Source organism: Fukomys damarensis, unplaced genomic scaffold (assembly GCF_012274545.1).
Source record: "Fukomys damarensis isolate Sample0158 unplaced genomic scaffold, DMR_v1.0_HiC HiC_scaffold_32, whole genome shotgun sequence".
In the NCBI taxonomy this organism is placed as follows: Eukaryota; Metazoa; Chordata; class Mammalia; order Rodentia; family Bathyergidae; genus Fukomys; species Fukomys damarensis.
The window spans coordinates 45,812,964-45,834,506 of NW_022900944.1; the positions used below are offsets into that span (position 1 = coordinate 45,812,964).

At 51.8% G+C, this 21,543-nt stretch overlaps 1 protein-coding gene across 1 annotated transcript in view; it reads right to left on the reverse strand.

Annotated features, from left to right (window-relative positions):
- Positions 1 to 12,475: 12,475 nt before the first annotated feature.
- The window catches only part of Kcng4 (potassium voltage-gated channel modifier subfamily G member 4), a 16,336-nt gene continuing 7,268 nt past the window's right edge, over positions 12,476 to 21,543 (reverse strand). Inside the window, exons 4-6 of the mRNA XM_033757911.1 lie at positions 21,260 to 21,542; positions 20,948 to 21,147; positions 12,476 to 13,990 (exon numbers count right to left, since the gene is read on the reverse strand). Of these exons, the coding sequence (XP_033613802.1) occupies positions 13,217 to 13,990; positions 20,948 to 21,147; positions 21,260 to 21,542 (1,257 nt within the window). The 3' untranslated portion in view covers positions 12,476 to 13,216. The remainder of the gene's footprint in view (positions 13,991 to 20,947; positions 21,148 to 21,259; position 21,543) is intronic.

Here is a 21,543-nt window from a genome sequence, read left to right on the forward strand (position 1 = left end):
GGTCTGAGCCGCCCCAGGCTGAAGGGTGTAGGCTGGGCAGTGGCTTCGACAGCTCTTACCCCAGACCACCCAGCTGTTGGAACTGGGAAAATCCTGTGGCTTCCAGAGCCTGCTTGCTCCTCTGGGCAAGGGACAGTGCTGCTGCAGCTCCAGCTCTGCACTTCTTCCTCCCTCTTCTCTGGGGGCCTGGCGAGCCAGGAGGGTGATGGGTGGTCTGCAGCCCCCGCTGGGGTGGACGAGGGTGTCAAGTGTAGGTGTGTGTGCACACAGCTCTGCAAGCCTGCAACCCCACCAGCCTCGAGCACAGCAGCTTTGAAATCCTTGGCCCTGCGGGTAAGGGAGTTGGCCAATCCTGAGCCCCAACTCTGCAGTCTAAGGCTCCCTGGTCCCCAGTAGCTACAGGGTTCAGAACCACATGATGCAGATGGAGACAGGCCTTGAAAAGCCATCTGTCTCTGATTCCATGTGTCAGCATGACTAGGCCAAGTGCTCCCACAGCATCACTGCCGCGGGGGCCTGGGAGGTGTCTCCAGAAGACAGCAGCATGTACATCGGCAGACGGGGTAAAGAAAATAGCTGTCCCCAATGTGACTGGCACTGTGCAACCTGCCGAGAACTGGGATAGACCAAAAGGTGGAGGAAGCGTGAATCCACTCCCGCCCCTGGATCTCAGAACTCCTGGTACTTGGGCCTTCAGCCTGGAACCAGAGCACCCACACCAGTCCCTGGGTACTCAGGCCTTGGGGTTAGGACTGAGATGATATGCCCAGTATTCTGGACTGCCAGCATTCAGCCCGAAAGTCATGGGACTCCTCAGCCTCCAATGGTGTGAGCTGACCCTCATAATAAATCTTTCTGTGGATCTCCGTGCATCCTATTGGTTCTGTTTCTGTGGAGAACCTTACCTAAGACAAAAGGCTCCCTGAGAGCTATCACATAGGTCCAGGTCAGTTCTGACATGGAGCCCAAGTTCGGATCCCCTCACTCCAGCCTGTCCCTGCCCCTGGCTGAGTGGCTGTGGTCAGCCACTTAAGCTCCAGGCACGCGGCACAGTCATCTAGAGAAACATGGTGTCTGTGTATCCACAGGTCTTATGTTCACAGAAACAACCAAAAGCCACACGGAAAATACTCAGAAAAAGTGCATTGTTACAGCAGGTACACAGACTTTTTCTTGTCAAACAGCACAGTGTGTCAGCTATGCTGTCGTAGGTAATATAGGTAATCCTAAGATGACACGTATTTGGGAATGGCTGGGGTATAGCTCAGTGATTTCTGGTTCCATTCCTCATACCTCAAAAACAAAAAACAGGAGGATGTGCAGGAGATACTGCAACATGCACCATTTTATGTAAAGGACTAGCAATCCTCAGACTTTGGTATTTTCAGAGGTTGTGGGCCCCATCTGGAGTGGCAGTGAGGGAGGACAAATCCAAAGCCTGGCCTAGCCCTGCTGGCCCTTCCTACAGCACCACAGCTGCTGCCATGTGGGATATATCTGTTAGCTTTCATGTTACTGGGACAAAATACCAGGTACCCACACCTTGGAGCAGTAGTAGTTTAACTAGGCTCGTGGTTCCAGCAGGAGGAGCATTCAAAGGTCTCAGTCCATGGTCGGCTGGTTCACAGCAGGACCATCACGGTGGAAGAGAGGGGTACAGGAAAGTTGCTCACCACATGACAGCTGGGAAATGGCAGGAGAAAAGCACCAGCAGGAGCATTACCTCTCCAGGCCCAAGGCCCTCCCCAAGCTGGTCGATGAAACCTCCCTACACTTGCATGAGAGGTGTGACTACAGCCCTGTTGTACAGGTGAGGAAACTGCAGGGTGCGGCTGGGAACCTTTTGGAAGTACACAGCCCCAGCTGTTTGAGGTCTGAACCCCCTGTTTCCCTACCTCTGTCATTGCCTGGGCTGCTTTTGGATTCCCTTCCATGACCTTGGATATAACTACCTCTCTGAGTCCCAATTTACTGATTTATAAAAGGAGGACTGGGCGATGTCCTTGCTGAGGTCTTTTTCGGGCTTAGCTACTCTCTGCTCTACCCTTTCCTGAAAGTCACAGGAGGCCAGGAAGAGGCCAGCTGCCACCCAGGGAGGGAGCTGCAGGCTAGCAGGCTGTGGAGGTAGCATCAGAGCTAGGACTCTGTCACTGGGGTGAGAAAATAGGTGTTGGGAGGGCAGGACAGAGGATTCCAGCAGGAGGAGCATCCAAAGGGAATGTTTAGGGCTCCCAGGGGAAGGATGGGTGACTTCTTGCCAAGGATGGGTGACTTCTTGCCAAGGGAGAGACAAGGAGGAGGGAGGTTCGAACCAGCTTTAGGTATTGTTTCTAAAAAACTGGGCCAACTTTGAAATAATTATATCTCGTGGTTATAATTTTTCAGTTTTTGAAACACCCAAGCCCATCAATTAGTCCATTCCTTACCCATCGGTTACCCCAGGAGAGAATTGAAATTGGCTGACTGTTCGTACTGCAATGGTGAAGAGATGCACCAGCCATCAGACTTCAGCTTGGTGCCGTGAGCTTTGTGGTGTTCATCAGTCAAGTTACATGAAATGACATTAACTCTGCTCTGTGCTCTGCCAAATAAGTATGATGTGTCCCCAGGCTGCAGATGTCCGGCCGTCCAGTCTTTTCCTCCCCAGACAGTCTTCATTCCACAGCGTGTGCTTGTTTCTTTGACTCTCAGCTCTGTTGTAGTAGGTGATGATGAACGCCACTTCTGCAGTGGAGAGCCTGTTAACGTCTTCTTGGCCTAATCCCCTCTGGGGGACTTTTTGCCAACCGTAGCATCTTTAAATTAGGAGGCCAAGTGACCTAGTGTGGCACTCAGGAGCACTGCTTCCGCGGGCACCTCCCTGCCCCCAGCCTTCCTCCTCTGTGGCCTGGGGCTCTGGAGTCTTGGCTGGACCCCAGCACTTTGGACTTTATAGTCCCCAGTGTCCCCAAGTGGAAGGATGGACCCAGGAGACCAGGGGGCCATCATCTCTGTTTCCCCATCCAGCAAGTGAGTGAGGGTCATTCGCAAACATGCAGGCTGCAGGGTCGCAGTGACCTTCAGTGGGAAGTGGGGTGGGCCTGTTCCTGGCTCCCAGAAGCCCACAGGCAGTGGCTGTCATTGGGCCCATCTGCCATCAGCCCCAGGTGAGATACTGTTTGCTCCTCTCCATCCCCTCTTGTCGGGGCTCCCACATCAAAGTGCCTGATAGACAGGCGTGAGTGGGAATTAGCACACGGCGGCACGTCCTTACAGAAGGGGTGGGACAGAATAGAACCCTCTCCTAAGTTACCGGCTTTGAAACTGCCTCTCCCACAGAAGCAGTCAGTAAAGACCTACTGAGGGCTGAGGATGTAGCTCAATGGTACAGTGCCTGCCTGGCAAGCACAAGGTCCTGAGTTCGATCCCTGGTACCACAAATAAATAACCCCACCGCGAAGACAGAGTCCAGAGAAGAGGGTCTGAAGAATTACCATCCTGCTCCACAGTGTAGGAAACTGGCACTTAAAAATATAAAATATGGTTTTAAAGAATACTCCCAGAAAATCCACTTTCCTGGGTTCCCCCTTGAGAGTGTGGGGATGGACTCTTCTTCACACACCGTCCACAAATCAGCCCAACTCAGGTCATATGCTGAACATTAGAAGAAAAGACAGAAGAAGAAAACTTCATGACCTTGAATTAGACACAGCTTTCTTTGACATGGCACCAAAAGCAGACACGAAAGAAGGAAAAGTAGAAATAAACGGATTCCATGACATTTTAAACTTTCCTATTCATTCAAAGGACCAGGAAAGGAGAAAGACAATTCACAGGGTGGGGGAAATAGACTTGCAGACTATCTGTCTGTTAAAGGATTTGTATTTATAATTTATAAACGACACAACCCAGTTAAGAGGTGAAGGGTCTGAATAAACACTTTTTTTCCCCATTAGACACTGAAAGGGCAGCACGCTCTGGCAAAGAAGCTCCTTATCAATAGCCTTCAAGGGATGCAAATCAAACCCCACCGATCGTTCCAATCAAAGGGACCAAAGGAAACAGCAGTGGTGAGGAGATGAAGCCCTTGAACCTTCACCCTGCTCACAGGACAGGAAACGACACAGCCTGGCCACAAAAACCTTTGGCCGTTCCTCAAAGTGGTTAATAATCCCACTTCTAGCTGTCGTCCTCAGAGAATGCATCCTTCTCTCAAAAACCTGAACACAAAAGTTGACAGCAGCATTATCATAATATCCCCAAAGTGGAAACTGCCCAAACGCCCACCAGCTGAGGACTGGGTGAGCCACAAGTGGCTGTCTGTACGGTGGAATGGTAAATGAACCCTGCAATCGTGATGCTAAGTAAAACAAGGCTGTCAGCCATGGGATTCTGTTTACGTGAGATGTTCAGAACAGGCGAATCTGTGGGCAGGAAGTAGATTTGTGGCTGCCTGGGCTGGGGGATGGATAATGGAGGGTGTGTGAGTATGGGATTTCATCTGGAGTGATGAAAACAGTCTCAAACTGAATATGGTGACAGGTGCATCCTCCGTAAGTTTAATAAAGACTGCTAGGTTGCACCCTGGGGTGAAACATACGGTATGTGGATTCTATGTCAGAAAATCAGTTACAGGAAATATTTTTTAAAACTTAGTGTTTTCGTACCTCAGGGTTGACTGTACTGCTGTCTGAAAGACCCATTTTCCACTGATGTCCCCGTGTTCACGGCGGGCGCCTGTTGGGGTGCTGTGATGCACACAGCCAAGTCCTTTGGTTCCCAGGAGGCTCTTCCTCACCAGGCTGTGGCAGGGTGTGTGTGTGTCACCCCCCGCACCTCTAGGGGAGGTGGCCTCCTCTTTTTATCTTTTATTTTCATTTTTGCAGAACTAGGGATTGAATCCAGGGCCTTTGTGCTGAGCTATGTCCCCAGCCCTTTTTATTTCTTGAGACAGGGTCTTGTTAAGTAGCTAAGTCACCAGGCTGGGCTTGAACTTGCAATCCTACTGCCTCAGCCTCCCAGAGCACTGGGTATAGGTATGCTGCACCACACCCAGCTAAGGTGGCCTGCTCTTAAAGGAGGATCCTGGAGATGCCCTGCCCGTATTTCTCTGGTCCAGGTTCAGTTGCAGGCTGCCTCACCTGTGGTGAACAGAGCTCTGGCTTCATCTCAGGTAGGTAAGGATGGGTGGCCTTGGAAGGGTCAGCCATCACTCGTGGTGCCAGAATGACTGATAGGCTGCACCCCGCTGTGCTCCTGTGAAGGGCCCAGTGCCACACTGAGCAGCTCTACCTGCAGCCCTGCCAGCCCTGGGCTTCCTCTCTTGCCCCCTCCAGCGCTTTCTCTGCTGCAGACCCAAGCCTGCCCCTGTGTTCGTGTCCCCGAGGCCACACATGCCCACAGGAACTCATCTTGCTCCTGTGCACAGTGGAAATGCAAGGTCCACACCAGGCTGCAGTCCTGGATTAAACCGTACCTGAACTCCGCTGAATTTTCAGTTATGAGAGCCAACAATTCTCCCTTTGTTGTTTTGTTCATGTATTTGTCTGATAAAGTCTGAACAGGGCTTCTTGAACATGGAAGTCACTTGTGAGACTTAAGGGTGTGTTATTCTAAGTGTTGCACTGTTACCCCAAGGACCCTGAAATGGGAGCGTGGTATGAGAGGTAATTTACTTCTGTCTACACTGGCTCCTGGAGCTTCACTCCAGTTGCCCAGTGATGAATGGGCCCGAGAAGCCCCTGTGCAGGCCGTTTCCTCCGCTGAATCCCCCTTCACCCTAGCAGCGGATTCGGGATGTCAGTGACAATGTGGTCATTCAAGCGGGGGCTTTCTGAAGCCGAGGGGCAACTCGTCCTCGGCAGGGTCACACGCCGAGTGCTGGATGTCCACTGTGCACTCGTCCTATGGACCTGGACGACCAGTGGGGTCAGCTTCTCTCAGCGGGGGACCCTAACTAACTGTCCTATCGGCTTTGTGATTTAGGATTTGTGCAGAGCCAATGGGCATCTCCGGAAGACAATTCCACTGTAACCCCCGTACAACACCTGTTCCAGCAGGCGCAGGGTGCCCACCTGTAATCCCAGCACCCTGGGAGGCAGAGACAGGAAGATCGAAAGTTTGAGCCCAGTCTGGGTAATTTGGCAACTGAGCAAGACCCTGTCTCAAAATTTCAAAAATATATAAAAATAGGTTGAAGATGTAGCTCAGTGTGAAGGCCCTGGGTTCAACAAACCCAACCCGACCCAAGCCAACCACAGCAAATATGTCCTAGACAGGGGACCTTCTTCAGGGCTCCCCTGATTTAGTGAACAGACTTGCAGATCTTCATTTAGTAAATAAATGCTATCATTTGCACCTCCTTATCTATTTTCTGTAAGTTAATAGATCTCTTCATACAAAAGTCTTACCAGTGGCCTGAGGGGGTGACTCTGGGGCCCACCATCCCTTTCCAGGACATCCTCCCCAACTCTTTCGAAGTCCCAGGGTCAACTCCAGTAGCCTCATGTCTAGACAGTCACCAGAACGCCAGAGAAACCACCGTGCTATGCCTTGGTGTCATTTAATGTTTCCCTCAGGTACTCAGGGAGGGGTCCTGAAAGCTCACCTAGGAAGGCACAAGGTGAGCCTGCTACTGGCCCCAAGGGGACCTTGTTCAGCTCAGTCACTGGCTGAGGACAAGGGGAGCTTTGGGAAGCAGCGAGATCAGCTGATTTGAGTTCAGGGTGCTGGGATGTGTTCCCAAGTCGCATCCCTCAGAGCCTGATGTCCCCTTGGCTTTGTGCCCCGGATGGCGAAGGTGAATTGTGACAGTCACGCAGCACAGTTCTCCTAGTGCCTCTGGAAGCAGCTGCTGCAGAGTGGGACTGTCTTTTATTCTTTAACCAATGTCGCCTTGCTGGAGGTGCCCCTTGGGTAGATGGCAGCTGCTGCCAAGAGACAGTCTGGTTGGGGGCCACTCTCCCAGAGCAGGGAGCACATGGCTGGTTGTGGATTGGCTGCCCTGACGCTGTGTCCTGCCAATCCGTCCCCTCCATGGGCCATCTCAGCTGCATCTGTAAAATGGGCAGGTTGGACCCAGTGACCACTAGATCTGCTCCTCTTGGTTCTAAGAATCGGTGAAGATGGCCAGGTGGGGGAAGGCAGCAGAGGCTCCCTCCTTGTCACAGGTAGAGATGACAGGCTGAGCCCTGGGGACCGGTTTATCTGCACAGGGAAAATGATGTCCTCCTCATGAGGTACCCCACGGAGGGGGCACATGGCTGGCTAGGCTGACACATTCTACCTGGACGGCTTCGCTGGGAAGAGGACCAGGGTTCACTTTGGTTTTTTACTTGATGTCCTTAGGCCAGGTCAGCACTTTTCTATCCTCCTCCTCCTCCTCCTCTTCCTCCCCACCCCTTCCTCTTTCTCTTCCTCTTTTTCTTTCTCCTCCTCCTCCTCTTTTCAGCACCCACTCCCTGCCAGTGTTTCCTGGGGTTGGGAGAGGGAGCTTGTGGGGGACACAGTGCCCCCAGATGTGACATCCTGGAGGGACACAGCTCACTCACTTGGTGTCGTGGCTCAGCAGTGCAGCCTCAGCCCAAGCATGGGGAGACATCAGATGGAAAAGGAGGAGTGTTCTGTGCAGGGTGGCGTGTACGATGTGCTCATCCCTGATGTCGTGTCCTCCAAGTCAAAGGAAAGCCATACAGCTTGGACGTTGTGAGTTCCCCGGAGCTGGCAGGGAAGCGAAGGGGTCCAGAGCTGTGGTTGGTCTGGGGAGGTATCTAGGGGTGACTAGTTAGACTCAATGTTCTTTTTTCCCCTAAGGTGCTAAGCTTAACTGGACCTTGCCTTTAATAATCAGGTAACAAGCCATCAAAATGCCTAAGAAGTCCCTCCGTCCAGTCACAATAGCGCTTGAGACTCCAGGCGAGAGAATGTCATGACGGTGGTGCTGGAGCTCACCACGGCATCTCTAGAACGCTCACCCTGGTGGAATCTAATTACTATTGGGCTTCGGGGACCAATGCTGTCAAGCACGTCAGAAATTTCTAAAGCTATCACCAACATATTTTTCTTATATGGATCAACTCAGAAAATAACAATGGACCAAAGAGATGAATTCATTCAGCAGATCAGTGTTGAACTTATGGGTTGTTTGGTACAAAAGAGATTGTAATTTCTCATGCCTCTGGAACTGTTACTGCAATGGAAAGTACACCTAGAACAATCAAAGCATTTGTCTCCAAACACACTGCCGACCACCCAGAGAACTGGGATGAACACTTGTCAGCTGTTTCCTTTGCCTTCAACGCAACTCCCTTGGAGCCTCCTAAAAATACACCATATTTTCAAATGTTTAATCAAAGCCCTTATATGCCAAAGCCTTCAGATACTCTTCATGAAGGGGATGCTGATAATACAAGTATGTTTGCCAGAATTCTGCAATTAAAGAGGCTGATAAAATAATGGAGGCAAAGACCAATGGGCCAGATGGAGAACAATTTGATGGAGAACCATTTTACACAAAAGCAAGATCATTGTTAAAAAGAAACCAAAAGCAAGCTGGGCGTGTAATCCCAGCACTCGGGAGGCTGAGGCAGGAGGATCGCTGTGAGTTTGAGACCAGCCTGGGCTACATAGTGAGTTCCACATCAGTCTCAACTATGTAGTAAGATCCGGTCTCAAAAAAAAATGAAAAAGAAACCAAAAGCAGTTAAATCCATTTCATTTAAAAGTGGGTCATGAAATCTTAAGACAAAGGAAAAATCAGTGTAAATATGGTCGTTTCCAGTCCGAATGGATTGGTCCTTGTGTCATAGACTAACTATATTACCGAAAGTGCTGTCCTGAGAGAGAATCCGGGGACTAGGCTTAAAAGACCTATCAAAATGTCCCACCCTAAGCCTTATGTAAGAGAATCCAGCAAACAAAATTGTCTATCTCTTGCAAGGTTCTGTAGTGGCAGGTCATGACTATATCGGACTGCCCGAAATTCCAGTTGGAGCACACCAAGCAAATATCCAGGTAGAATATTCAACTACTGGCGTAGCTGATCATGAGTTACTGACATCAAGCAAGGGGCATGAATTGTCAGACTAGAGAAACCCCAAAACCTCTTCACTGATAGAAGATCATGGTACTCTTGAAAAGCAGACTTGCGGTTGTTGGAATCTTCAGCAAGCTGGGTGTAATCCCAGCACTCGGGAGGCTGAGGCAGGAGGATCGCTGTGAGTTTGAGACCAGCCTGGGCTACATAGTGAGTTCCACATCAGTCTCAACTATGTAGTAAGATCCGGTCTCAAAAAAAAATGAAAAAGAAACCAAAAGCAGTTAAATCCATTTCATTTAAAAGTGGGTCATGAAATCTTAAGACAAAGGAAAAATCAGTGTAAATATGGTCGTTTCCAGTCCGAATGGATTGGTCCTTGTGTCATAGACTAACTATATTACCGAAAGTGCTGTCCTGAGAGAGAATCCGGGGACTAGGCTTAAAAGACCTATCAAAATGTCCCACCCTAAGCCTTATGTAAGAGAATCCAGCAAACAAAATTGTCTATCTCTTGCAAGGTTCTGTAGTGGCAGGTCATGACTATATCGGACTGCCCGAAATTCCAGTTGGAGCACACCAAGCAAATATCCAGGTAGAATATTCAACTACTGGCGTAGCTGATCATGAGTTACTGACATCAAGCAAGGGGCATGAATTGTCAGACTAGAGAAACCCCAAAACCTCTTCACTGATAGAAGATCATGGTACTCTTGAAAAGCAGACTTGCGGTTGTTGGAATCTTCAAACCAAGTTCTTGGATACTTAAGTTAGTAGACACTGAAATTGACTGAAAGTGCTTGCTTAGAATGTTGACACTGTATCCATTAGAATAGGTTGTATAGAACAAGTGTCTTGAAATAGTCTCAAGGACTAGACCCTGAAATTTTGTAACCTTTTATCTAAAGTTATGTCACATTTGCTATCAGTATAGATATGAACAGCAAAAATGCATATGCGTTATATGCTTATTATATGCCTATGATATTCATTTATCAATGTGCGTGTATATATATATGTATATTTGAAAAGAAGCATATAATATGTAGAATTCAGTTCTTTCAAATAGAGAACAGGCAAAGCACCTTTGCTTCTGAGGTAATCAATTCCAGCTTAAAACTCTTAAAAAAGTCAGGGGGAGCCATAGAAATGGTCTACACTGCAGGAGGCTAAAGCAACAGGACAAGGAAAAGTCACTCTGACCCCGGATTGAGGGCTGGATGGAAGGGATAGGGGATTATTAGGCCAGCGGACAACGTGGAGCAGACAGTAGGTAAAACGTGTAGGTAAAACGTGGCACCTGCACTTGGCGTGCTGTGGCTCCGGGCGGCCACGACCTGGGGCTTGGGGCCATTCGCTGTTGACTTGGGACTCCTCCACCTTGGAGGAAGGAGCTAGTTTTACCTCTGAGCTCTCTGTTCTCTTGGCACAAAGAGCCATAGATTGCTACGGGGATCTGATGGAACGGTCGGGCGCTTGGGACTAGGCAGGCTCCTGGGCCTCAGGGATCCCAGAAAACTTGGTTAAGAATCCTGGGGCCAGGCTGGGGATTTAGCTCAGCAGTTCCACCACCTGCCTTGCAAGCGCAAGGACCTGAGTTCTATCCCCAGTACCTCCCCCCACCAAAAAAAAAAGAATCCTGGGGCCAATGGTGCCCGCGGTTCAGCACATTCTACAGTTCTGATGTGGGGGGTGAACCATACTCTGTCTCCTCAGGCAGTGAAAGGCTCGTAGTTGAGCTTCTTCTGGTCTACTTTAATGAACATATGTTTTGCCATATATGATATTCTGCATAGTCCAAGCCTGTGACTCCTTATTACTGTGCGATGAAATACATCTTTGATGATATAAAAAAGAGTTTTGAGAGCAGAGGGCCAAGGCACCTTATCCTCAAGCGGTTTAGTGGAACGCTCTATGGGTACAAAATCAAAATATTGATAGGAAGGAGCACAGAGCAAATTGGAAAATGTGTTAAAAAAAAAGAAGGGGGCGTGTTCGGATGTTTTATCACTATATAAGGTTCTTGCAACTCTTGTTAATTTGACATGTTTTCCAAATGAAATGATGCAAATCCGATTGGTTCTCAGCACCCAGTAATCATTCAGAAGGCGCACAGCATGAAGAAAAGAAGGGGGTGCCGGTGCTGTGCCTCAGTGAGGCCGTGGGAACACGGGGGCAGAGGGCAGGAAAAGACTGCAATGAACTTCCATCCGCACTTGAACCACTTCACGTTTTGTCAAAGGAGCATCTCTGTGGACAGGAAAGGGCTCAGTGTGGCACCCTCCATATTTGTTTCCGCTCCCATTGGTAGTGTAAATCACTCCCAGAATCCCACAGGGCCCACACCAGGAAGGACTTGCAGCCTCTCTATGGTGAAGTGAGTCAGGAGATCCGAGGAGTCATCCGTGTCCACCATCACAGAAAGTGCCAGGGACACCCCAAGACAACCCTACTTCCTCTGTCAGGAAAGCCCAGTGGAGTGTGTTTTAAGCTCAGTTTGAATATTTTCTTCCAGGGCTTGGGCTTTTCTCAGACAAGCCTAAGAACAGCAGCAGGATACACCAGAAAGCTGCAGGGAGCAGGACACTGGGCTTCCAGCCTGTGGGGAGGAAGAAACTGCCAGCCACCTGCCTGGTACTCCCACCCCATCCAACCACAAGGAGGAGAGGCTGCTCAGCAAGGAGAGACCGAGGCAATTGAGACCTGTCCTCTGGGACATTACCCAGGAGGAAAATTAGAGCGTTTAATTAAGCCCCACATGCCAGCAATCAATTCCAATTTTCTACCTCTAGTTTAGAGAGTTTCAGCCAGGCGTGTCTGGGACTCTGGAGTCTTATCATGTTGATGACGGAGTTGATTTTAAACTTTCTGTTTAGCCTTGGCAGGCCTTTGTGGAGCTGCCTGCCTGGAAGCTGGTTCCAGCAGTGAGCAGAGTGGTAGTTAGGAAAGATTGCACCAGGCACTCAGCTGGAACAAAGTCCTCAGTCCCTGCTGAGGAGCAAGCGGGTGTGGGGAGGTCCCAGGGCTTCTGGTGGCCATGGAAGATTCCCCTCTGCTTCCCATGGGGAGGAGGGGTGAGCATTTTTCCTCAGGTCTCAGGGCTCTGGACAGGCACTCACTGGAGGGGAGAGGGCATCTAGAAAATTTCAGATTCTTCTAAAACACCATGGGTTTGCCGTGTTGTGCCCTGGGACGGACAGCTGTCTGCCTGGCTGCACTGCCGTATCCCCCTGACAGGGCCGGAGGGAAACCCAGTCAGAAAACCACACAACCAGCCAAATCCACGGGCATCAGAGAAGGGACAAGGACTACCAGAGTCACAGAGGGAATGAAAATCAGGAGGTCCTAGGAGGCACCCAAACTGTCCAACTCCCAGGGAGAGAGGAATAGTTTGCCTAAGAGTAGTTATTTTTTTAAAAAAATTAAGCCAGAGAGGTCTCACATACCTGTAATCTCAGCTAGCGGGGGGCGGCTGAGGCAGGAGAATTGCAAGTTTGAGCCCCCAGTTTGGGCAACTTAGTGAGATCTCATCTCACTGAGTCCCTGCAAGGGCAATGCAGAGCCCTACCAGAGTTGGGGAGCTGGAGAGCAACCCACCAAGAGTACAGCTGCCCTCGAAGAGTACCGGCCAGTGGCACCTCGGGTATGTTGTGTGTCACGGGGGGCAGGAGGTGGCAGGCTTGACTTGGCAGGAACTGGAAAGAGGCCACTTCCGCCTTCTTGATTTACTGCACCCTGAGCTTACAGATGGCAGACTTGTTAGGAAATAGCACTGGGGGTGGTGAGTGCAGAGCACACTCCTCGCATGGAGCCAGGAAAGCGGGTCAGAGGGGAAGAATGGGATTCTGCAGGTGACATCCTGACTGTCCAGGGGACCAGTTCTGTGGGCACAGGGAACCCAGTATGAGACATCACAGCCTCTGCAAGGAGGAAAAATCAGAGACAGGGGACTGAGCCTGCCCAGCTAGGTGGGTTGTGCTGAGCACACAGCAGGGAGCCAGGACACGGCAAGAGGTCCGGACAAGGTCACAGGACTTCAAGGCCAGGAGGACCCAAGGTCACACAGATGGCACCTTTGGCCTTGCAGTGGCTGCATTGGGAGAACTCTGGAGGTCTGCAGAGAGGAGCTTGCTTCCGGCAAGGGGCGACAGATTGGAACCGCGTGCTGCACTCATGCACGCACACCAGGCCTCTGAGCTACATTTAGGGGATGCGCAGGGCAGGGTCCTCCCCGGGGACGGGGTCGTCCACGTCGGCCAGGAGCTCTCGCTCGCTGGCGCTGGCTGCATGGGTGCTCTGCAGGCGGCGGAGGCGGGGCCGGGGGCGCTCCTGCTCCCTCTTGAGCTCCAGGTAGGAGTGGGAGAAGGTGTGGAAGATGGAGGTGGCCGGGAAGGCCATGATGAGGATCCCGCTGAGGATGCTGCTCAGCGCCACCACCTGGCCCGGCACGCTGCGGGGCACCATGTCCCCATAGCCCACCGTCGTCATGGAGATGATGGCCCACCAATAGGAGGCAGGGATGCTGGTGAACTCCAGGACCCGCCCAGACTCATTCTCAGCCAGGTAGACCAACGGGGAGAAGAGGGTGACAGCCACGGCCAGGAAGAGCAGCAGCAGGCCGAACTCACGGGCGCAGCGCCGCACCGTGAGCCCCAGCGTCTGCAGCCCCAGCGAGTGTCGGGCCAGGCGCATGACGTAGAGGATGCGCAGCGCCCGCAGCACACGCAGCACCAGCCCCACCTTCTCCAGGTAGGAGCTGCCGCTCGGCCTCTCGCTGTTGTCTGGGGGCTCCTCAGATACCGCCAGCGACACATAATACGGGGAAATGGCCAGGATGTCGATGATGTTGAGGGGTCCTTGGAAGAAGCGGCACTTGTTCCGGGCCTGCACGAACTGCAGGCAGAACTCCAGGGAGAACCAGGCCACGCAGATGGTCTCCACCACGAAGATGTAGTAGCATTTCTGAGAGCATTCACCCTGGGGAGGAGGGCAACAGAAGGCGGTGGGGCTGGCTGCCCTGGCGGGGGAGACGCCTTCCGGGGAGAGGCCTTCACAGGCCGTGCAGGTCCCAGCTCTGTGCACAGACTAAAGTCTCCTCCCAACCACCTTTTGCATGCTTTTCAGGTTGTGGCTGGCTCATGGCGGGCCAGCTGGGTCGGACACTACCCTTTCCAGCCAAGAGTGGCCAAAGTTGTGACCAAGTTGTCACCTACAGAGAGCCACCTCTGTGCTGGGGGTGTCAGGCGTTGGTGTGAGTTCCTGCACCCAACCAGCACAGCCCAGATGGGGTTGCAACCAACCCCGGCAGGCAGACGGGACCCCAGGGAGATGGAACATGTGGGTGGGACATCAGGGTCTCTCACGGGGACAGGTGCCCTCTTGCCTGGGTCCCTCCCCCGGGGAGTGTTACACAGGACAGAAATCAGCACCCACTGTGTTGGGAGCCAGGCTATCCTGGTCTCCCTGTTACAGAGAAACCTCTGCCACCACGGATACAGGCATCTCTGGGGGCCACCACTGCTCTGCTGCTGTCCCTTCAGCCACACGGCAGTGCTGTGAGCAGGTGGCATGGCTGCATGATGGACCTTGAGAGCTTGTTTGGAGGTTCTGGGGCTGGAACGCAGCTACCCGTATACCCTTAACTGAGGAAATGGTCCTCCTCCATCGGGGATGCTCGTCCTCTCCAACTGAGCTTGCAGCTTCAGGAGGGACGCACAAGGAGTGGTGAGAGAGGAAGGGACACCCGCCTAGCCAGCCAGATCAGCCGAATCAACCCTGGCGATCAGTGAGTTGACAGATGTCACAGCCAGATGGCCTTCACATCCGGCATGGCCTCATTACAGGCCCAGAAAATGGTCACAGCAGCTCATTGACTTGCCTGAACTCACATAGCTAGTAGGTTGCGGCATCGAGCCTCATCTGGGGCCCTTAGTTGCTACAGGCTGTTCGGTAACTTCTCCGTGTGCCACCCCTAGTCCCGCTGGGGGCCATCTTGTGCCATGCTGGGGGCCCAGTCAGTGGAGAAGCGGCATGATTCTGGGGGCTGGGAGGCTGGGCTGAGCAGCTGTCCTGGCCCTGTGACCCGTGGCTGCGACCCTCCATCCAGGATGCTCATGGTTGTGCCACTTGGCTCCCTGGGCCTGACTCCTCAGTGTGGGCCTAGAGCCCAAAACACCTGCCTCCCTGAGAAGCTCGGTAGGAACACCCAGCCTCATCACCTGCGTTTTAACAAGATTCCCTGGAGCATGTTAAAGTTGGATTTTTTGCTGGAGTTTTTTGGATTGTTTGGGTTCTGGGTTTTTGTTTGTTTGTTTCTTTCTTTCTTTCTTTTGAGACAGAGTCTCGCTATGTAATTCAGAATGGCTTTGAACTCACTATGTAGCCCAGGTTGGCCTTGAACTCAGAATGATCCTCCTGCCTCAGCCTCCCGAGTGCCACCATACTTGGCGCATTCAGGTTTGAGAAACTGCTCCAGTGCCTTGTTCTCAGTCTCAGGTGCCCATAAACGTCTCCTGGGGGCTTGGAGAATTCCTGATGCCCAAGACACCCCCACCCGAGACTCTAATTTAATTGATCTAGGTTTTAGCTCAAATAGTAGAATTTTCCAGAACCCCTGCTGATGATTCTATGGGGAGCCAGGATTGAGAATCTGGTTATAAATATCATATATGCATATGGATGCACACACACACACACACACACACACACACACACGTACGCACGCACACTCACTTGATGGATGATTGAGGGAGTAACCGAAGCCAGCTGCCTATGTGAAAAGCAAGGTGTTGACAACTGTAATTTTTTTGGATTAAAATGCTTTAAAGTGGAAAAAGAAATTATTTCCAGCGCCTGGGCCCAGAGAAATCCTAAATCGAAATGTTCTCTGTGTCTGGCTGCTAGGGAAAAAGAAAGGGGCTGCTGTCTTTCTGGGTCAGCACCTCTCTCCCTTGCCTCCTGCCTGGAGCCAGTGCTGTTGAGAAATGGAGCCCTAAGTGCTTGTGGGCCGGGTTCAAATGCTAACTCTTTTTTTTCAATACTAGAGATTGAACCCAGGACCTTCATACTGAGCTACACTTCCACCCCTTAAAAAAAATTTTTTTTTTTAAATTTTGAGATTTAATTGCTAAATTACTTAGGTTGGTCTCCACCTTACCTCAGCCCGGGAAAGCGCTGGGATGACAACACTACGGCACTATGTTTGGCTTCAAATTCCAACCCTAGTCAGTCTCTGCCTGGAAAGGCTGTTGTGAGGAGTGCAGATGATGCTACCAACAGCTATTAGGGTGCTGCCCACTTGGTACCCTGGCCTCAGACAGCGCCTGCCTGGTCAGTATGAGGACGCCATACCCCGTTCTCTTGCTGAATTTTACAGGACACCAAGCACCTTCTCTGACTCACTAGCAGGCTTTGTCCCGCCTGTTTGAGGTCTGCTGGAGAACTCAGGAGTTTTGGATCCCGATTTCCTAGTAGTGCTCCAGACTTGCTGTGTGACCTCGAAGTGATCCCTACACCTCCCCTTCCCTGTGCTTTGCTTTCCCATGAAGAGGCTGAAACACCATCAGGATTTCTCAAAGCTGCTTCAGAATTCCCCTGGCACAAGAATCCCCAAGGGTACTGGTCACAAATGCAGATTCTCCGGCCCCATCGCCAAGTCAAACTCTGGAGCAGGGTCCAAGACTGCGCATTTTGGCAACTCCCTGTGGACTCAGGACAGCTGGGAGTTCTAAACCTGGCACAGACTCTGCACCAGGCCCCCTCCTTCACTGACATCTGGGAATTTGCCCCTTGGCAGCCTGGGAATAGCAGGAGGGCGACTCCCAGAGCCCAGAAGACCCGGCTGTCCCAGGTTGCCCGCGGGGCTGTCACTTGGCTATTCAAACCACGCACATCTCTCCATCCTCCCAGCCTGGCCGGCTCCTCCCACACTGCAGCAAGAGGCTGTGCCGAGTCATGGTGCCGCACCTGGCTCTGCTCGGCATCCCTAACCAACCCAGCACAGGCACCAGTCAGAAGGGTTGGAGCCTCTGCAGCGCCCTGGGACAAAGGCGTTTATGGCTCCAATTGGAGCATAATCCTCAGCCCAGCAGATATTTGCAGGAGAAAAGAGAGGAGAAGAAAGGAAAGACCAGTTTCTCTAGTCTCTCTGAGGAAGTTTCTCGTTGGTTGTATTTTGTAGGGAGGGGAACAACTCGCCATGATTTGCTCCATCTTCCTGGGTTTGCACGCAGAAACTTCGGGTCCTGGGAACCCTCTCCGTCCGAGGCAAATGGGGCTGTGTGGCGTCCTTGCTTGTGGGCCCCGTCCCCACTCACAGGATGCTCGGAATGGCTGTCAGGATGGCACTGCCGCCAAGCACAGTGGATTGATGGGAAAGGCCCCACGGGCATGTTCCGGGCAAGGCTTGCACTTGTGTAGCTGTTGCTAAAAGACACAGTTAAAACATGTGCTTTTCAGCCACATGCGGTGGTGCACACGTCCCAGCACTCTAGGAGGGCAAGGCAGGAGGATCACACGTTTGAGCCCAGCCTGGGAAACTCAGTGATACTCTTTCTCAAAACAAACAAACAAACAAAAAACATATTGGGTATGTGGGGGGGGTATATTTAGCTCTGTGATGCTGCTGCCTGCCTTGCAAACATAAGTTCCTGAGTTCGATCCCCGGTAGCAAAAAAAGAAAAAAATTATAAAAAGGAGTGTGGATGTAGCTCCGTGTGAAGGCCCTGGGTTCAATCACCAGTACTGCCAAGAAAAAAAAAAAGATTTGTGCATTTCATTGTATGCATGTTACTGTATACAAAACTGCAAGATAAAAATGATAGCCAGGTGTGATGGTGCACGCCTATAATCCCAGCAGTTGGGAGGCTGAGGCAGGAGGATCGTTGTAAATCTGAAGCCAGCATGGGCTATGTAGTTGAAACCCTATCTCAAAAAACAAACAAAAAAAACCCCAAAATAATAATGATAATAAAACGTGATTTGGGGTGGAGGAAAGAAATCAAAATGGTAGATGGGTGGTTCCTGGTTTATTGTAGTATTCTGTTTATTTTGTAAATGTCTTGAATTCTATAATGAAAAGTTTTAAAATGACGACTTTTTAAAATTTCAAACCAGAGTGAGATACCACTTTACGCCTACTAGGACGGCTAGACTCAAGGAGACAGGTGACAGGTAAGGATGGCGGCACACTCCGGTGATTTCTAGCACACAGGAGGATTGCTGCAAGTTCGAGCCCAACTTAGTGAGTTTAAAGCCAGCCTGCACTACATAGTTAGACCCTGTCTCAAACAAACAAAACAAAACGAGACACTCTACAGCAAGTGTTGGTGGGCTTGTGGAGGAACTGAAACCCTCAGATTCCGCGGGTGGGAGCCAGATGGTAAGGGTGCGGCTGCCTGGAAAAGCAGTAGTTTAGCAGCTCCAAGGCCAGGAGGCAGGGCAGGACCCAGCAAGACACAGAAGCACACAGGCACACGCGTTCTCACGATGCACAGATGCTTCTCGGCTGTACAGGGAAAGAGGTTATGACCTGCTCTGCAACCTGGAGAGGGACAGAAGAGGGAAGGTGCAGGCTGGAGAGTGAGAGTTTTCTAGACAGAGCAGGCAGTGGTGGGCAGGTGGAAACCGCAGTGGGGAGGCGGCCAAATCAGAACGGCAGAGGAGGGCAGGGCTCTGGAACCGGGAGTCCCACCTGGCCTTTAGAACTCTCCTGTAGCCAGGGGTGGTGGTGCCGATAGAGAACACTTTAATAGCAAAAAACCCCTATGAAATGTCACAATGTAAAATAACTTCTGCCCTTGGCTTTGTTTAGTTCAGAGTCAACCGTCACCTGAGGCATCTAGTCTCACTAAAAAGTTGTATGAATGAAAAGAACCACCGTTAACTTTGCTGACCAGACACGCCCCCTTCCCCTGGGCTAGAAGAGGTAGCTGAATGAATTTTAAAGGTGACCTCCCCTGCCAAAGAAGTGCTACATCTGGGTTGAAATTCACCTGTCTCTCACCCACCATGTTTTGAATATCAGCAGTGTGAACTGTGAAAATGAAATGTAACCACCTGAATGAGATCAAGGCTGCAAAACCCTATAAAAGAGGGAGTCGCAGCCCAGTACTGGGTCAGTCAGGGCACTACCATTAGGTGTGATCGATCCCCATCGATGGAGTAAACTTTTGTTATTTTACTTCCTTTCTGCTGCCTCTCTGTGTTTCACTTGCCAGTTCCTTCTGTAACGGTGCACACCTGTCATCCAGCAGCCAGGAGGATGAGGCCGGAAGACTAAGAGTGTGGCCTGGGCTACACAGCAAAATCTTGTCTCAAAAATGCAAAACAATATAACAAAAAATTCCCTGTCTCTTCCTTCCTCCACCCCACCTTAGCGAGGAGCCGGAATATCCCAGCACAGGCTGTGGAGGAAGTGTGAGGTGTGATCCACCGGGTCCTGCAGGCCCCAAGCCTGGTTCTGCGACGGCCATTAGAGGGACCCTAAGGAAACCCAGAGCTCCGGCTCCTGTGCCTCTCGGGTGCTCAGACACTTGGCAGCAGGCTCTTCCTGCCTCCATTTTAATTTGCGATCTGGGCACAGACTTTTCTCCCTCCCGATGGCCAGCTTCACTGCTGGGGATGCTGCTGGGGAAACTAGGAGAGGTGGACAGGAAGCTGCGTCCTTGGGGGTTCTCCCCTCCGGCAGATGTCACTCCCCTCCATCTCAGGGGGAGCTCTGTGGGTCATGTCCCCAGAGTGTGCCATTAACTTCCAGGGGGACCCAGGAGCAGCTGGCCCGCGAAGCAGCTGGCTCATAAAATAGGGCTGTTCAAGCCTGATGTCTCTGGGGGCAAATATGAAACGCAAGGCACGAGTTGCAGAAGGGACAGCAGCTTTTTATGTAAATATAAGGCTCAGATTTGAAAGAACAAAAATCCTCAGCCTCCCTGCATCTCTGAATTATTATCCGAGCAGCAAATACAGACCTTCTTGGCCTGCACCTCCCAGTGGCATGTGCAAAGGTGGCGTACTGCAGGGACACAGAAAGGCACCGCAGCTGGATATGAGCACAAATCTCTCCTGTCCCCTGAGGATGGGTCTGCCTGACTGCTCTTCTCTGACTTTGGGCTGTGACCTCTAATTTGATTTCCCAAGTCCTGATAAGCTAGGCTGGGTCTGTAACCTCAGTCATGTTTTTGAAACACTGGGCTTCTGCACAGTTTAGATTGGGTCTTCCTCACTGTTTCTCCTTTCCCTGTGGAGTTTTGACGGGAACAGGCTTGGGACCACCCAGACTCTGTCTATAGCTGAGGAACAGGGTAAGGAGATGGCTTATCCAGTCCTAGTCTTTTGACTACAGAGTCCACGTGTAAACAAACATCTCTGCAGGCAAGCGATCTTCTAAATCGCATGCTTTTGGGCAAAAGAATGGAAAAATGCTCCAATCAGAACTATCATGCAGGTGGGATGGGGGTGCCGTTTGAAAGTCCAAGTATTTTGGTTGTCCTTTTTAGGACAGGTCTTTGTTAGCAATTGACACAAAGTAGCTGCTCAGTTAACACAGAGCAGCCCACTTCACTGTGTGAACCTTCGAGGGGACAGTGTCCATTCTACCAACGAAGAAACAGGCTCAGAGAGGTGAAGTGAGTCGCAGAGCCTGGCGAGGCGAGGCTGAGGCTGCCTGGCCCACTGAGACCAGGTGTGACTTTGTCAACAGCCAGGGTCTCTTAACAGAGCCAGGGACACGCAATGACTTTGGAGGGCCCAGGCACTTTGGCTTTTGAGAGCCCCCTCCTTGACAAGAAGAAAAGGAAAAGTATCTTTTCGGACCACGCTGGTCTAAACATGAACGCTATACACATGGAATGCTATTCAGTGTTTCCTGACCCTTTTAAGAAATAAACACCTTTGCATGGAGCCCTGGGGGGATCGCGGTGCGCACCCCACACTCACCTTGTCCTCCTCGGCCCGGAGGTCAGGCATGGTGCTCACGCACAGACTGACAGCCGTGGTGGCCACGAAGAGGATGGACAGACAGGCGAAGACCTTCCCGGGCAGCCCCGACTGCGGGTCGTCCACCATCTGGCGCAGCCGGTGCATGCAGCGCTTTGCATGGAGCCCTGGGGGGATCGCGGTGCGCACCCCACACTCACCTTGTCCTCCTCGGCCCGGAGGTCAGGCATGGTGCTCACGCACAGACTGACAGCCGTGGTGGCCACGAAGAGGATGGACAGACAGGCGAAGACCTTCCCGGGCAGCCCCGACTGCGGGTCGTCCACCATCTGGCGCAGCCGGTGCATGCAGCGCGATCCAGCTGCGCCTCCTCGATGCCCCAGTAGGCCAGCTCCTCGCGGAAAGACAGCGCGCACATCTCCCGAAGCAGCACCAGCTTCCCGGCCGCCAGGAAGCTCACGATCACCCCGAAGGCGCTGGGGCTGCGGTCGAAGAAGAATTCCTGGCGGTCGGCATCGTAGTCGTCGCAGAGCTGCGCGATCTCCTCGCCGCTGCGGCACAGGCGGAGCCTGCCCAGGCGGCTCAGCGGGAAGGCG